Consider the following 18,158-nt stretch of genomic DNA (forward strand, 5'->3'; position numbering starts at 1 on the left):
AAAGGCTGCCCTGGGGCTATAGGTGAAGTGATGTTTTCCAGATTTAAAAACTGATCTGGTTTACTTAAACACAGCTTTTTGGACCTTTTCACAACATGTTGGGTAAATATATATAATGCAGACACAGGGAAATTAAAGTCCCCTGGTCCTGGGTTCACAGCGGAGAGGTTTTATCCCGCTGCCAAGCCGGTAAGTAGATCCGGACGTGCGCAGCGCGGAGAGATACCGGCCAGCTCCAGTGTGGGAGAGAAAGGGAGGCGGTGAGGTGGGAAAGAGAGAGGCTGCCTGCTGCTGGTAGATGGAGTAACGGAGAGGAGGCAAGTCCACGTATTACCATGCCGAGATTTGGACTACATAAACTACATGCAAAACCTCCAAATATACGAGACTTTTAAGAGAAGAGGTATGTGAACCGTTGCTTTTACACTCGCCGGTGCTTTTAAAGTCGGCGGCGTTTGAGCTTCGGCATCTTTGTTGCGTTTCAAAAAGTTGAGCTCGGCTGTTCGGCTATTGTGAGCTGAGAAACCAGCCGCCGCTGCTCTCTCTCTCTCTGTCGAGAAGTTTAGCCTCAAACTAAACTTATCAGCTCGGTGTGGTTTTTTGACACATGGGGGGGTTTCGTGTTCATTATTCCCGTCTGAGAGTAGTTTGCGCGTTGCTTTTTTGCGCCGTGCTGGAGAAGAAGTGCGAGGAGGGTTTTTTTTCGAGCAGATTTGTGCTCTGCGCTCGGCTGCCATCGTCTCACGAAGTGAATGGCTCTTAGTTGGGGGATGGGGGTCAGAAATGAAACAGTCTGGAGGCTCCTAACTTCTTCAAACATTTAGTTTTTTTCTTAAAGAAAGCGGCTCAGCTGCGGAGAAACCCAATACAGCAAATGCTAAATGTGTTTTTTTTTATTGCATGTGTAAAGAAAACTGCAAAGAAGTTTTTCTTGCCGGAATCTTTTTTTTTTGTGTGTGTGTGTTTACAATGGTCGCCCACAAGCAGATGGTTCTTTTGTACCTGCAGGCGATAGTTTTAGATTTAAGGTGACTTCTGCTCCACTCTGTCACTTATTAACCCCGCATAAAGCTTTAATAACTAAACCCCGCTTGGGTCATTTTGACACGCCATAAGTAAATATTGTAGCTTTTTCTTTTTTTTTTTTTTATCTTCTTTTTATGAGCGGCTCTCCTGCGCAGACACAGCAATGTCCTGCTTTTTATTCGTCTTTGTAGGCTCCGGACTCCCACGCAGCTCCGAGACGTTGTAAAGCGGCTGTAAAAACGAATGAATCTGCAATTTGAAAGCGTTTTCAGAGTCATCTCCTCTGTGGCTTCAGCAGTGATTGCAGTTTGATGAGATGGGAAAGGAGCGATCACGTGCTCGGGTTTTCTGTATTTGGTCCTGCATCTTTTGTAAGTTAGTGTATTACACAGTTGTGTGACTTAAGATATTTTCAGATCCACAGACAGATATTAAATTACATTGCATTTCCATGCACGAGTAAAAAGAAAGCAGCATTAAATGCGCAGCCTTAAAAATCGACAAGGAAATTAAAGATGTACATGTTTTCATAGTGCCAGTTCTGTCTCCGAGCTAATTAAACTGATGTTTTTGGATAAATGAGGCTCCTCTGTTGTGAAGTGTGCAGAGTTGGCATCTGGCACCGTGCAGACATGGGAGCAGTGCAGGCTCACATCTCCTAACCTGACTCACTGCTCCGCTTTATCTTATTTCCACATGGAACCTATTTAGCCATTTATCTGCCCAGCCATCACTTGTAATGATATTTAAAGCAGACAGGAAAGTGCTCAGTGAAGAAATGGATATGGTTTGAGGCGATCTTTCCATAGGGGGTGATAGTAGAAACTGATGATTTCAATGTGGTTGGCTGTTATCTTAATTTTATTACTTGTTATTCTGTCTACTAAATGAATTTTGCATGATAAAGTATTTAAATGCTAACTGTCCAGTTTTGTGTGTTTCCAGGTGGTTCTGTGAACATCACGGTACGATAATGGGGAAGCACTGGGTTTCACTGCTTGTGCTGCTCCTGCAGCTCCTCTGTGACTGCGCAGGGAACCAGAGGACGGTGAGGGCCGCCTCCATGCAATTCACCCACCCTGTTTACAATGCCACCATATACGAGAACTCTGCTGCTAAGACTTTCTTAGAGAGTCACACCAAGATGGGGATCTATATCTCAGACCCAGCCTGGGAGGTACGGTACAAAATCATCTCTGGAGACAATGAGAACCTGTTCAAGGCAGAGGACTACCTGCTGGGAGATTTCAGTTTTTTGCGAATAAGGACCAAAGGAGGCAGCACTGCCATTCTGAACCGGGAGGTTAAAGACCACTACATGCTGACTGTTAAAGCCTCAGAGAGGAGCACTAATGTGGAGTGTCGCACTCGAGTTAAGGTGCAGGTACTGGACACGAATGATCTGAGGCCTCTCTTTTCTCCGACATCCTACAGCATCTCTCTGCCAGAGAACACAGCAATACGCACCAGTGTGGCCAAGGTCACTGCAACGGATGCAGATATCGGTACGAATGGAGAGTACTACTACAGTTTCAGAGAGTGGACGGACATGTTTGCAGTTCATCCAACAAGCGGCGTGGTGACACTGACTGGCAAACTTGACTTCTCTGAGACAAAGCTGTACGAGTTGGAGATCCTTGCGGTGGATAGAGGGATGAAGCTGTACGGCAGCAGTGGCTTCAGTAGCATGGCCAAACTCACAGTGAGGGTGGAACAGGCCAATGAGCATGCACCTGTTATCACTGCTGTTACTTTGGTCCCCTCTGATGCAGACAATGACCCCACTTATGCTATTGTGACAGTGGAAGACAGTGACCATGGACCAAATGGAGAAATAGCATCATTGAGTATTGTGGCCGGTGACCCTCTTCAGCAATTCAAGGCTGTGAGAACCAGTCCAGGGAGCAAGGAGTATAAAATAAAGGCAGTCAAAGAGGTAGACTGGGATAGCCAGCCTTTTGGATATAACCTCTCTTTACAGGCGAAGGACAAAGGCAGCCCCCCTCAATTTTCATCCGTTAAATTGGTACATGTCACTTCGGCGCAGTTCAAAGTGGGCCCTCCTATATTTGAAAAGGCAGTTTACAGAGTCAATCTGAGTGAATTTGCCCCTCTTCATACCCCTGTCACTATGGTAACAGCCGTGCCAAAGTATCCACAGCTAAAATACGCTTTTAGACACAAATCTGACAAGAACAGATTTACCATCAATCCAGATACCGGCTTAATCAGTACTGCAGGACCAATCAATGCTGATTCCTCCCCCCGATTTGAGCTAGACGTGATCACCACTGACAAAAAAGCAGCAACAAAAGTGATCGTCGACGTGATTGATGTGAATAACAATGCACCTGAGTTCCAGCAGACATCTTACAAGGCCACCGTTGATGAGAACGTACCCACAGGGACCAGTGTGGTTACGGTTAAAGCCACTGATCTCGACAGAGGTGAAAACGGCTACGTGACCTACAGCATCACCAATCTGAGCCCTCAGCCGTTTGTCATCGATTACTTCTCTGGTGTCATCAGCACCTCAGAGGTCCTAGATTATGAGCTCATGCCAAGGATTTACAATCTTAAAGTCCGGGCATCAGATTGGGGATCCCCTTTCCGGAGGGAGGTGGAGGCATCAGTCACCATAACATTAAATAACCTGAATGACAATAAGCCCTTGTTTGAAAATGTAGACTGTGAAGTGACTGTGCCGAGAGATCACGGCGTGGGAGAGCAGATAACTACAGTGTCTGCCATAGATGCTGATGAACTGCAGCTAGTACGGTACAACATTAAAGCTGGGAATGATCTTGATCTGTTTGAACTGAACCCGAACTCTGGCGTGCTCTCACTGAAGCACACGCTGAGTGAGGGAGAGGCAGCTAAAGTGTCCCTTCATAGTTTACAAATCATTGCGACAGACGGCGAACACGAGACTCAGCCAATGATCATGAACATTACTGTCATCACGGCACGCAAGCCTGTCCAGTTAAAGTGTGTTGAAACTGGTGTTGCTACCATGTTGGCTGAAAAGCTACTTCAAGGCAGCAAAATCCACTCGCAAACTGAGCCGGATGACAACTTAATGGACATTCACTCAGTCAACCGGTACTCTCCGCAGTTCGCAGAGACTTTCCCCAGTGTTATTGAAGTTAAAGAGGACCTCCCTGTCGGTGCTCGGATTGTCCATTTAAGTGCCACAGACTCAGATAGCGGCTTCAATGGGAAACTTGTGTACGTTATATCAGGAGGAGACACAGAAAGCCGCTTCATAGTAGATATGGAAACTGGATGGCTTTTGGTTTATTCTCCTCTTGACAGGGAAACAACTGACTCTTACACCCTCAATATCACAGTTTATGATCTTGGCATACCGCAGAAATCCTCATCCCGCCTCTTGGGTGTTAAGATCCTAGATGCCAATGACAATAGCCCTCAATTTCTGCAAGACTCGTATTCAGTTGAAATAAGTGAGAGCACACCTGTTGGGACAGAAATCATCCAGGTGGATTCGACAGACAAAGATCAAGGAGATCATGGAGTCGTTAAGTATTCAATTTTGGGAGGCACGGATCAATTCGCCATTAATGAGGAGACAGGTGTGGTGACTGTGACTAAGCCATTGGATCGCGAGCTCCATCCAGTTTACATCTTAAAGATTGCGGCACGTGACCAGGCAGTGAACGAGCCTCAGTTAGTGTCCACTGTGCCGCTTAAAATCAGTTTGGAAGACGTGAATGATAATCCACCTAAATTTGTCCCCCCTAATTATCGCGTGAAGGTGAGGGAAGACCTCCCTATCGGTACTGTGATCATGTGGCTGGAGGCTCACGATCCCGACATTGGACCTTCCAGTCAGGTACGATACAGCCTTATTGATAACGGAGATGGGAATTTTGAAGTAGACAAACTCAGCGGTGCTCTGCGCATCGTGCAGAATCTAGATTACGAGACGAGACAAGTGTACAATCTGACAGCAAAAGCTAAAGACAAAGGGAAGCCCATGTCCTTGTCATCAACCTGTTTCATTGAGGTGGACGTGGTGGACGTGAACGAGAATCTGTACAGGCCTTTGTTCCGATCGTTTGTGGAAAAGGGATTTATAAAAGAGGATGCGCTTATTGGGACTTCTGTCATGACTGTGACAGCCGAAGATGAAGACAGAGGACAAGATGGAGAGATTCGATACTCCATACGAGACGGATCCGGCCTGGGGATATTCACCATCGACGAGGAAACTGGTGAGTCTCAGTCTTTTCTCAGTGCCTCTGTCGAACAATGTGAAGATTGTGCTACTTTCTGAAGTAGGCATACATCATCTTGAAATAATTTGCATAAGGAAAGTTTTATGCAGTTCGAGTTTATTCAGTCATATCAGAGTGTGGAACAGTGCAGTAAAGGAAGTCTAACAGGAGGCGGGTGAAGTTCCTGATTCCAGTCATTTTTTCTTCTTTGGGAGAATTGACGGCAGGAACAGATGGACCAGCTGTCTCTCAGACCTGTGTAGACATTCCTCAGTAGTGGCTGCGGTAGTAAGAAGATTCTGAGTGATCTCACCTCCTCTTTCCACACTAATATTTAATAATTTTTTTTTATATTTTGAGTTTGAAAAAGTGGTCGTAGACACAAGGTTAATATCTTCTTACAACATTTTAAAAAGAAGTTTCTCATAACCACTAAGTTTCAATATTGTACTGGAGGCAGGGTTTGCTTGCTTATTATTTTGAAGAAAATATGTTAATACTTGCTCAGCTGCCCCGAATGATTTTAACAGCTGACTCAAATTAGCTCAAAATAAGCAGTCTGGAATTCCAGGAGTTCCTGCCCAAAACCTAGCAATCACCTGATTTGGATGTTTTGGACTTGGCCGGCTGCCCTCCTTTTTAAACCTGGTATCCACATTCTCGGGCAGCTTAATGGGATTTTTTTTTTCCCTATTTGAAATTAAATTTCTCTCTGCATTATACATATTTAATGTCTAAATGAAGCAGTGAAACTTAATGCATAATACATTGATTTCTCTTGGCACATGTAACCTCAAAGGTTCATATCTACATAAGGACGCTGGGATTGGAATTTATTAGTCTGCTGCTGACTTTTACTGTTGTAAAAGTACTTTTAATGTTTGTTTTTTTTACAAATCAGGTATATGTGAATAATTCCATAAGTTGACAGTTCTCTCAGTGAACCTGTTGGGAAATACTGTCTTCTGCAGCATGAGCAGAGAGCCTTTATGAAGCATCTGTCCTCCAGAGCTGTGTCAGCTGTGGTGTGTTTGTGATTGTTTCTGTGGTGGTGGGTTGATATTTGATTTGTAATAAGATTTAGTTTTATGAACAGCGATGCTGTGATATTTAAAGCTTGATCTGTCTGTGCTTTTGTGCAAGAATGACAAGTGCTGTCTATGTTGTATAAGTTCAGTTTCTTTGTATTTCTGTTCTTCGTGCTCATTTACGAGGAATAGCATAGATTTCAAATGGACTGCAGTGCTACAGTGTAAGTCTTGGTGGGGCCACATGCAGGCCAGCAGCTAGTACATTTTTTAACTGAAAATCCTGTGTAGGGTACAGACTCATGGAGCCTGGTCTGATCTTCTACTTAATCCCAGAGGCCTATATTAAGTGATTATCAGGAGGTGCAATGATAGGATTGTCCTGGGTTGGGTCCTGTCATTATGGATTACATCTGAGGTCAGTAGACAACTAAATACAGCCAAGGTGGTAATGCCCCTCCTATGATTTCACTAGATGAAGGGTGCGGTCTTTAAGGCAACCATATGCATTTAGAATATTTTGCTTCTAAAAGAAAAATATAAGCACACCCCACTTTATACTCAGCGCTGCAGCTGCATGTTGTGAATCTTAACCAGAATGTTTTAAAATGGTCTAAAATTGGAAAACAAATGAAAAAGTGGTGTGAGGAAAAATGCCAGGAGCCACACACCTTCAGTTATGGAATTTGTGGGAAGGAGTGAGGGAAGACTGTTCAAGTCTTTTCCTGTTTTAGTTGACGCTTGCAATCCTAAACCCATGCAGTTGTGTTTGTTTTGAGTACACAGCCTATTGCATGGTTTTAGCTATGTTGTAGTGTTTTGTTTGTTCTCTATTACCAAAGTATAAATTACCATTCCTTCAGCTTTTCCTCTTACAGTAGCATCCACAAAAACACAACAATACTACTTTGTGGGTAAAAAAAAAAAAAGGTGTTGCTGTGCAGTGGACTCAGTGGTGTCTGACGCAAGTAGAGAGAGAGTGATTCTCACAGAGTAGGTGTATCTAAGAATTCTGAACAAAGGTTGTATTTTAGATCGGGCAAACGGGCCGTGCTTCCTACCCACTTGACTGACGTTCCTAAACCACAAGAGGAACAAACAACTTATTTGTTTGTGAGAAATAGCAGTTCTATTTAGGAGTGGTTTTCTTTGTTAGCTGTTTATTGAATGCTGTCCTGCTATAATTTACTAACAATTTGAAGTAAAACACTGGTATGCAAGCCACGTCTTCTCCTTCTCCTGATATGGTTCCTTCCTGTCAGACTGCTCAGGGAGTCCATGGCAACTGTTTGCCCAGACATTCTCCGTGTTATTAAAAGCTCTGTGGTCACTGGCTCGGTGCCATCTTAATTTAAACTTACTCTTATCAAGACTCTTTCTTTTCTGGGCCCGTTCTCATGCTGGTGACCAAATTTACCTTTCCTCGCTTTAATTGGAAAGTTTACTAGTCAAGCCAAGCGATTTTTGACTGATTGTGACCTGAAATACCAGGAGCAACAAATCTGAACTTTGACATACTAAAAGCAGGTTTATGTTTAACTCATTAACCACATGGAGACTCGGCCGAAACAGAGCAAGCTGGTCATTCTGCTCTTGAAAATGAGTCCAGCATTAGACTTAAGCCATGATCTATTCATCTAACTTTATAAAAATGTACGTGCATGCCATGGTTTGCTAGAGGTTTTGGTTCCTTCACCAGCCAGTAGTACTTTGTTTTCCACCATTTTGTGCTGGGGAGGAGGCATACTCTGTACTTATGAGGGCTTGTGTGCCAAAAGTGGCTGGCTCCAGCTTTACATATTGGGGCCCGAGAGGTCGACCGATATGGATTTTAAAGGGCTCATGCCAATTTTGTGTGCCAAGTGTGGTAAATGGCCGATGTAATTGCTTTTTTTTTTCTTCAACATTTCCTCTTTAGTAAGGCTCTGCAGCTGGTGCCCTAAAACCATGGAAAACAATTTTTAAAGATGTTAGCTCCCCCTGGCTGGACACGCACCCTCAGCTGACAGTATGACTGTAGAGTAATCCAAAAGAGCACTGTGTACTGTATGTGGGTCAGTACTGAGGAAAGTTGTGAGGATTATAACTCCTTGTACAGAGCCCACAATTTAAATATAGCCAAAGAAGTATGTGCGTTTACGGGGTCAGCTAATCAGCTGAACCCATCTGAGGTCGGCTTCCACTGCTAGCCATAACAGACGAGCAATAAAACAATGCTTATCATGAGGAACGCAAGCAAGTCACCACTCCTCAAAGTACACCTGACTCACATTCATCCGGACACACCTCACTTCAGGCATCAACCAGCAGATATAAAAGGCAAGGTTTTTCTTATTGTCAATGAGTAACTGTCTTTTTATTTCCTATCGTCTGGGATGACTAAGGGAGAGGGTGCAAATCAGGAAGCTTAGTCCTTATTGATCACAAGTTCAGGCAGACAATTCCAGGAATATGGGAGGTCAAAGAGAAAGAGACGCCCTCTCAAGGCACCTTTTTTTTTTAGCACTTTTAAATAGAGCATTGCATGACTTGCTGTTATGTTTGGTGAAAAATGTATTGAGGGTTTGAATTAAAGGCTCTGTGGCTCTGCTTTTGGACAAAACTCCCACACTAGGCAAGAATCTGTAGTCAAGAATGCTTCTAGCCAAACACTGCTACTAAATTAGCCCCAGAGCTGTAAATGCAAATGTGTTGCATCGGCAAGAGGCAGGAAGGGATGATGGGCAGTGCTTCATGGAAAATAAAGGAGGTAAAAGGTATGCTGCTGTTAGACCAAGTATTACACCTAAATTCTCTTCTATCGATCTGTCTTTTATTCAGTCAATATGCTCTGATTTCGTTTTATGCAATATCACCCAATCCTTGAGTAAATATCATTCAGCTTAGGTCAGAGGACAATCAATTTGTGTGTCTGCCTCACTTGAAAGTGAAGGCCATATTGCACTGGAGGTGATGATATGGAGCAAGACACAACTTACTTTGAAAGTGTGTTCAAAGGAAGTTGTGTCTCAGCTTGAAGTGAAATCATCCAGTATACAAGGTGACCATGGCAGAGTGTGTTCAGTCTAGATGAGACGCAGATGCTGATTGTATAAAATATGCATTGCCCTTTCTCGTTGGATAATATATGCATTGTCCTTTCATTTGAAGCTGTTTGCAGCCTGTGCTGTAAATGCGTCCTTTGTGAAAGCAAATGAAACAGTTTGATGCGTAATGACAAAGTCCTGTTAGTGTGTTTTCCATTTCCACCAAAGAAAAAAGTCCATCCTTCCTCACTTTTTCCACTGTCCTTACGTTAAAGAAAAGCGGTTCTTGACGATAATGAAAAGAATGTATGCTTGTATTTGTTTATAGTCTGTGTTTTAACACACGTATAATTTGCTAAAAGTGAAATCTGTTGCCCTCTGTCCCTAATTTACAATTCACCGCCTATATGTTTGAGATGAAAGTGGGACTGCGAAGTGGCACATGATTCCAAATAGTCTTTGCTTGAGTGCTGTTACTGTGGAGACGGGACCAGGAATGTGCAGCGGGACAAAGTTGATTGTAGGTTGCTAAATGAAAAACACACTTTCCCTCGTTAAAAGATGTTGTTCTCTCAGTCCATTAAATCTTTTTAAAGAAACTTAAGGCTGCCTTGTGCAGAGGATGTGCAGAGGATGTGCTTCATTGTGCGTTAACCGTTGTCATGCTAAGACTCTCATGAATTAGATTTATGCTTTCTATTCCTGTTGATGTAATAATATCGCAGACTTTACATTTTTAAAGCAGTCTCTCTCACAGCGGCACATCCATAAGTTAATTATGATATGAAATACCTTTGCTTATTAAATTTAACGCTCAGACAACAGTTTTATTAAACACCTTTAGTTTGTCATTATTTCATACTTCACTGGTGCTAAATAGAAAAACTGCTCTGAACAGCTGTGTATAGTGTTCAGTAGAACAAACAGCAGTGATATTTTAAAAAACATTAGCATTTTCCCCACAGACACATCTGAGCATATTCACCAGGGGCTCTCGCTGCTAAATTATGGCAGAGATATAAGAGATACTGACATCCTTTTATCCTTTTATTCAAATTTCAGTGACTATTTCAAGCATTTATAGCCAATTTCATGCTGTCTGATACTTGACAGCCCTGGCCACAAATACACTCAGGTGAAGTGAAGTGAGTGTAGAAAAATACATTTTCCTGTCTGTCAACCAATAATCGCTATGGCCATGTTGGCTTTTAACAAAACTTTTCATCTTTAAATTTTAGTCTTCACAGACACATTTTTATTGGTTACTTTAAACATAATGGTTAACAGTCTTTGAGGGATTTTTGAATTTATTACAAAGTGGACATAATAATAATAGCAATCCAAAATCCAATTGAAAAATCCCATAGTCTTTTTGTCGAGGGAACCAGGGCAATGCTTACTTCTGGGTTATTCTGCAAAAATAGTAATTCCTGTAGCACTCTAGTTGTGAATTTTCATCTATCAATCTCATCGAGCTGTGAGCAAAAAAGGGATGAAGTATACTTCCAAAAATACTGAAGCTAACAATGTTTTATTTGGTTATTTGGTGTTTTGTTTTTGCAATGATGTTTTTTCTGACAGTTAAAGAGGTATTGATCTGTAGTCTTGTACTGTGGTGTTTGGCTCAGCTTCATGGACGGGAAGCCCTGAGGCCACTAGGGTTGTACCTGGGGAGATAGCATGAATCTCGTCTCATATTATCCTCTCTTGGGAAAATTGTTTGCCGTCAGCTCAAAGTCAATATGCTCCTTTGGCCACACTGGGGTTGCCGTATGAAAAGGAAATACAGAGAACTACAGTGTAGTAAGGTAGAAAAGGGGTGGGGGTATAGAAATGAATGAAGACGGACTCCTCATTGTTATCAAGGACACAGGCAGAGAGCTCTTCTGAGCTAGGAGGTATAGTAATTGCTCCAAAATAATAGTGTGATATTGAATCAAGAAGTATTGCTCTGAGGCCTGTTCAAAGGCCTTTGAAATAATGCTGTTCCCAGTAACAATGGAAGCTTTGTATCGTCAGCTAAGTCTCAAAAGCTATCTCAACTGGAATTAATAGGCAAATTTTTAAAAATACGAGCAAAGAAAAACCCATTCAGGCATGCATCACAGAGATGTAACAACTGTATCAAAAGATTTTTTCAGTCTTGTTCCAAAGCTCAGTGCACAAATAAATAAATATATTTTTCCTTTTGACGTGTGTCATAAATACAATATGGCTAAAGGAATTCTGAAGCCATTATCAGTACTGGCTGTGTAACAAACAAACATAAAAACAAAAGGATTACACTGACGTATACAGTATCAGTGTTCTGCATTGTTAGGCTGCTAAAATGATGGAGCTTCTCTTAAGTACCATTTTCCCCTTAAGCCAGCTGTCGACAGCCATTTTTCTGCCAGTACTGACAGTACACAGTACAGCGTGCGCAGTAATGCATGAAGTGGAAAAGTCTCACTGGCTCAATAGGCCGAGATATTGAAAGAGATAAGATAGACATGTTTTTTTTGTGTGTGATACTGTGTCATCGCTATGATTATCTCCGAGACCTATCCTAATTTACTATGAGCCTTTTGTGGCCTTCAAACAAAACAGAGGTATTAATGTGAGTCAGAGAGCCATGGTACTTACCGTAAGCCTGCTCATAGTAATACTTGCAAGTGGAACAATAAATGCATAAAAAAGATTAACAAAGAACTCTGACTATGATCACTTGAGATTATTTAAAATCTAATTCCAACACCAAAGTGTTACTCAGTAGAGCACATACCTCCGCCAAGGCCCTACAGTTCCCTTTTATAATCACACATAGATACCAGCCAACTAAATACGGCCGATTTATTTCATCAAGATCCTTGCTTTATTCCCTGAAACTAACCTGTGCAACCGAGCACATTTTTCTCCAATGGCATGAAAAAAAAAAGTCTTTAATTGAAGGACCAAAAAAAATCTATTTATATTGACTAAAATCATCGTTGCCTTAACCAATAACCACTGCATCATATTGCACTGACATGATGAAACCAACGCTTCAGGCAACACTTTTAATACACAACAACAAAATATATTTTTGCCTTGGACTGTACTTCAGATTTTTGAGTTTTTCAAAGGTTTCAGGCATTAATACCAACAGGCTTAACTTCTTTGAAGCCTGGATTTTGGCTACAGATGTCTGGGAACTATTGGGATGATGTGATATTAAGTTGCTGGGTAACAGAAAGCTTCGTTTAGGACTCTTTCTATTACACCAGGCCCTACAACGTGGTAGAGGAATTTGAAGCATTTTGCCAGGGCTGTGGAAAGAGAGGTGGGGAGAGAAAGCACTGAGAAAGTTTATGTAAGCATGTGAGCTAGAGGCCTGAGAGACTGAGGAATGTGGGGTAGGGGTGAGCAGAATTAACTGAGGTAGTTCAAAGCAAGCCCCAACTTTTCAGCTGCAGAGTGAAGGAAGAAGTCCTGGTGTACGTTAAGCTGGCTGCAAAGATTTACAACATTTTAGTTGAATTGTTAATGCTTAAAGTTTCCAGGAAGAGTCTGAGCAGAAACTAGAAAATCAGTACACGAGACAATCAGGATTTTGTCTTAATCTTGTATCTACTATATTTAGTAGGTCTATTTTCTTTCACTTGACAACTTGTGACATGCAGTGAACAGTTTCAAGCAGCTTTTCGAAAGCAGATTTCACCCCCTTCAAACTGTGCCCTCCCTGTGACTGTAAAGTTTGTAGAGAATGAACTCATTGTGTATCTGCACAGGACGTTGCTTCAAGTACACTCGCACATAAAATACCTGCTGGCCTTGATAATTCGAAATCCTTTGACTGTCTGAAGACTCCACCGCACAGCCACTGCGCTCAAGTAACTTTGAAGAACAAAGCCAGAGGGAAAAGAAAAGAGCAAGAGAAAAAAAGCGGAAAGCAAATCTGGCAGAGGCTGGTGCACGGTCTGTTTTTATTCTCCTTGTGGCCTAAGGGCAGGTTTTGCTTCTGCGTTAGTGGGTAGGTTAGTTATATGGGATGGGTGTGGCAACTAAATTCTTCAGATTCACCTTTCAAGTGCTTTGTTACTGACTATCCTGTCAAAGGCCATTGCAGATAGATTTTCGCATTCTGTGCTATTGTACACATTTATGGTAATTTGTCTCCTCTTGAGCTAATTCTGAGATAAATATGAACAAAAGTTGGCATTGGCATTTAGCTTGAAAAGGCCAAAGTGTGTACAGCAACAGTGCTCTCAGAGCTACAGCTGCATTCAAGTTTTTTAACAACAAAATATGAAGTTATCTCCTGTACGCTGATACGAGACGAAGAGCTGTGAGCAAAAAGCATGACCCTGGTGAAAGTGGAATTGTTCTGCTACGCTGGTGTCTGCCAGTCAAACAGGGGAGCACTCAAGCATGGGCACCTCCTTGGCAGAGGCACAAAAGATGTCTCATACTTCCCCGTGTGCCTCTTCTTCTCTCTTGTACTTTGTCTTATTAACACGTGTGCCTGTGCACACATGACCACCTCTGCTCTGCTGTACCTCTTCCCCCTCACACAAACCTCTCTAAGCATTTTACCTTCCCATTCATTCTCATCTTTGTTTAAAGGGCTCTTTCCTCTAATTCCCTCTCTGCGGGAGTCTGAAACATTTATCCTCCTACTCATTTGTGTCTCCGCTAAGGACGGCTCACATAAGCATCTGCATTTCTTTTATTTATGTCTAACATTTGCAATTTTCTATACATGTTTGGTTCCACTGGCGGTCTTTATTTTCCACTGCCTCAGTAATATCATAAATCAGTCATTACATTGTTATCTTTTTGGCTAAATTATTGCAATCAAACCATAACGTTGTATCTGTAACTCTTATTTTATGACTTCTCTGAATGTTTAGTTGTGCGTCTGTGTATTGTCAGCTTTAAGCCATCACTTTGATTATACAGAAACATCTAATTTGCATTTTTGGTCGACTGGGTGATGTTGTTTTTGCTGGGGGACTCTTGGCTTTAGGAAACATTGGGGAGCTACCTATTTTCCTTTGCCTGACTACCCTTCTTATTACATGCCTCAAGCTAAGTTGCAAGAGCTATAATGATGACTAATGACAAGAGAGGATCCCAGCCCCAAAATGAAGGCTACGCTAAAGTAAAGCAGGGCGAGAGAATAAATGAGCTGTACCCTCTCACACCCCCCTGCCGTGTTGAATTTGAGAATTTTGTGACGAGTCATTTGGAGTGCTATCTGCTTCCTGAGAAATCTGTCATTACCCAAGGCAAGTTGTTTGGCTGCTCTAAGTTACACCCCTTCATAGGAGTTGATCGAGTTACCGTGTGCGAACAAAGGCAGCAGCAGCAGAGAGATAGTCTACGTAAACTACTTGAACCTTTGAAATGTGTCCTTATGTGTATGCTGTTGCAACCCTTATCTGGGCCAGCAGTTACTGCCTCAATGTCGCAAATTGACAACACCCACGCCCAGTAATGATACGGGTGTGCCTATAGCATGATTCACTTTTATTAGTTTCAGATGATAACAAAATCAAATAGAGCTATAAATTTCCATCGTAGTCATCCAGGTTATATGGGTATCACAGATAACACAATGAAATGGTTGTTCTTACAATGGTAGTCAGGGTTTCCATTGTTTTCGAGGATATGTCTGTTTTTGTTGTCCTTCTTCACTGCCTTAGAGTTTGTGCTTGTTGATATAATGAGACCTCACATGTTCAAGTCATCCAAATGATATGGTTGTTTCATTATCAGCAGCTCCATCCTCATTTTTTTGCCCTCAGAGGACCTTGATTTTTGTTTTTGTTAAAGTAACAAAAGGCAGTCATATCAAAAGGTTCAATTTAGCATCAGTCAGTTTGTTTATATTCAAACCATAACCTGATTACAGTGAATAGCCAATCAAGATGACTGCCGTGTTATATTAATGTCTGCACTTTATGTTTTTGTCTGAAGTGAGTCATCTGAAAGATGTCCTTCTTCCATCAGAAACAGCATAAGAAAAGAAAAGGAAAAGCACTTTGTTCTTATGTTGATGAAAATTGATGAAAACATATGTAAATGTTCTCATTCATTAGTTGGAACATGAAAGCGCTTATTGTGTCACATCAAAAATGACAGCGTAACCACTGTTTGTTTCTAGAAACATGACCATATGTCAACTTCACTTTGAGATGTTTTTCATGCTTTTATAGGATTAAAATAAATTAGTCGTCAGACATTGAAAAGATGTAGGCATGTTTAGATCTGTCAACAAGGTTATGCTTGAACCAGGTAATCTGGTCAAATGTTGAATGACAGCAGCAGAAATTAAGAAATTGCCTCAGTGTGGTAATGATTGGATTAGTTGTGTGCATGTAAACACATTAAGTAACACTTTTCACAAGCAAACTAACACACCGGCTTGTGCACACACCCTCTCCCTCAAAACACCCCTACACCTATTTGAACACATGTGGAAAAGTACACACACTCACACACATACACTCTTATCCCTCTCCTATAGTCAGTCCAAATGTACCTACTGAGCACCTGGTGAGTGCTTGTAAGTGGGGTCGGGTGGAGATGAAAAGCACTAAAGCAAATTCACTCCTGTGAACTTTGCTGTTAGCTTTTCCCCGGAAAGATCAGAACGTTCACGCTGCTGGCCAGTTTGAGATGTTTTAACATCTAAACTAGTGCTGACGGGTGAAGCATGTATATCTGTGTCCAACAGAGCTGAATTGCTTTAGTCAACCAATTACAAATACCTTTTAATGACATTAAAATGTACCTGATTTTTGTTTCATACGAATAACATTTTCTGCCGCAGTGCATGGAGGCATACTTACAAGACATCTTTGTGCTATTTAACCTTGTTCCAAAGTGCATTTAGATTTTCAACTTTATTTTTAAAGCCAAGTCAAACCCTCCTCCCATTTAACCATTGCCAAACTTTACAACTCACAGACCTTTGAAAGCTCTTTTGTTTGCTCAGCTGAAGGCTACAGCCCCCACATGGCAGTAAAAAAAACCTTCCCTGCCAGTGAATGTAAACAGGAGAGCACTGACTGGTTGTTAATATCCCACCTTGACATGTTTCAGTCGAGGTGCCTTCAGCTGACCTTACCCATTCGGGGGGGGGGGGGCTGTGTTGAGGTTTCTGTTCTCTTCATTGCCAGAAATCGATTTCAGAGATCACTGATTGTGCAGGCAGTGGTGTGAGACTAAGGGCACGTGTTGCTCATAAAAATGTTCCCTGATTTGATGCAGGCTAAAGCGTTTGTTTATGCTTCTCTCATCTCTTAGGTATTATCCGAACACAAGAACTGCTGGATCATGAGACGACACCTCACTACTGGCTCACAGTCTATGCGATGGATCGCGGTGTGGTACCCCTCTCTGTATTTGTCGAGGTCTACATCGAGGTGCAGGACGTCAATGACAATGCACCACAAACCTCCGAACCTGTCTACTACCCCTCTGTCATGGAGAACTCCCCTAAAGACGTGTCAATCATCCAGATAAATGCAGTTGATCCAGATGCCAAGGCCAGTGATAAACTCACTTACAGGATCACCAGCGGCAATCCCCAGGGTTTCTTTGCCATTAACGCCAGGACAGGTAAGATTGCTGTTACTGTGATGGCAATTCATGTCACTATAAATTGCATCCTCAGAGCAAGAAGTCCCTGATATTGTATCTGAGGACAAATGAATCAGGCTGCAAGCTTGAGAAAGACACTTAACTACGACAGAGAAATCAGCTCCTGCACTTTTAAAAGTAGCCCCATTTTCCAGCGTGCAGTTTATCTAACCAGTGGTCCAAATGATTAAATATTAAAAACAATAGCTTGTTGTAAAGCCTTATATCGCAAAGGTCACAATGTATTCTTTTTCTGTAAGTAGGTATCATCTGGGATATCCTGACTTATTGGTACATATGAACTATCAACTATTCTAAAGGTCATAAACATGAAGCATAAATGAAGAATTGTACTACATATTAAATTATCTCTGAGACTTGGGGAAGGTTCTGAGATGTACTGTAGCGCACGACCGACAAGCTGCTGAGCCTCCATTTCCCCTTTCTTGTGGAAAGGAAGAGCAGTGTGAACACAGTATTTTAACCCAGGACAGGAGTGGGTTGAGCCTACAGGGGTTTTTTCCACTCTAACACTCTAAAGTGTGTTCTCATATGGTACTCTAGAAATGGTGTGATGATTAATATTTCATTGGGTTCTTTTAAAGTTGCAGGAGCAGGCTATGTTTAGTTGAATAGCAGAGAAAATACTTGTAATAGGTGCAAAGTGAAGCTCCGTGTGCGAGCAGAGCCTCTCAGTAAATGTACAGATTTATTCTCGCGATGCCGGATTCAGGACTCAAGTGTGATTCCATTGAAGAATTTGTTCTACGTTTGTATAAACCCATTTGGAGCTATTAAGTTTATCGGGGTCATTATACAAATATAAAATAAACCAAAGACATCAGTTAGTGTAAGATTTAAATGACTTCCATTTTCCCTAACATAAATCACAGTAGCAAAATGAGATGGTTGAATTCTGTATCCGTCTTTGAAAGTGCCAATTACTGAATTTGTTATTCTTTCTTACATAGCTTACACACGTGGCTTATTGCAACGATTGCAAGTGCTCATTAAACTGAAATGAGGAATGCGTAGTGAAGCAGTTGCTCCAGTTTGTCCTTACTGCCGTGTGTGGTCCTGTTTCCCCGAGGTTGTCACATCAACAAACTGGAGTTATTTTTGCTGGAAGTGGCAATGTGAATTTTCTGACCAAATAAGGGTTGATCATGCAGCATGGCTCCCAAACAAGCCTCGCAGTAACACCGGGCACTCCTCAATGGACAGGAAAAGAA

The 18,158-nt window shown here is 41.9% G+C and overlaps 1 protein-coding gene across 1 annotated transcript in view; it reads left to right on the forward strand.

The window, feature by feature from the left end:
- Positions 1-317: 317 nt before the first annotated feature.
- Positions 318-18,158, forward strand: part of fat1a (FAT atypical cadherin 1a) — a 73,303-nt gene continuing 55,462 nt past the window's right edge. Inside the window, exons 1-3 of the mRNA XM_073464755.1 lie at positions 318-403; positions 1,972-5,261; positions 16,591-16,905. Coding sequence (XP_073320856.1) covers positions 2,000-5,261; positions 16,591-16,905 — 3,577 coding nt within the window. The 5' untranslated portion in view covers positions 318-403; positions 1,972-1,999. The remainder of the gene's footprint in view (positions 404-1,971; positions 5,262-16,590; positions 16,906-18,158) is intronic.

The sequence above is a fragment of the Pagrus major genome, chromosome 1 (genome assembly GCF_040436345.1).
Source record: "Pagrus major chromosome 1, Pma_NU_1.0".
In the NCBI taxonomy this organism is placed as follows: Eukaryota; Metazoa; Chordata; class Actinopteri; order Spariformes; family Sparidae; genus Pagrus; species Pagrus major.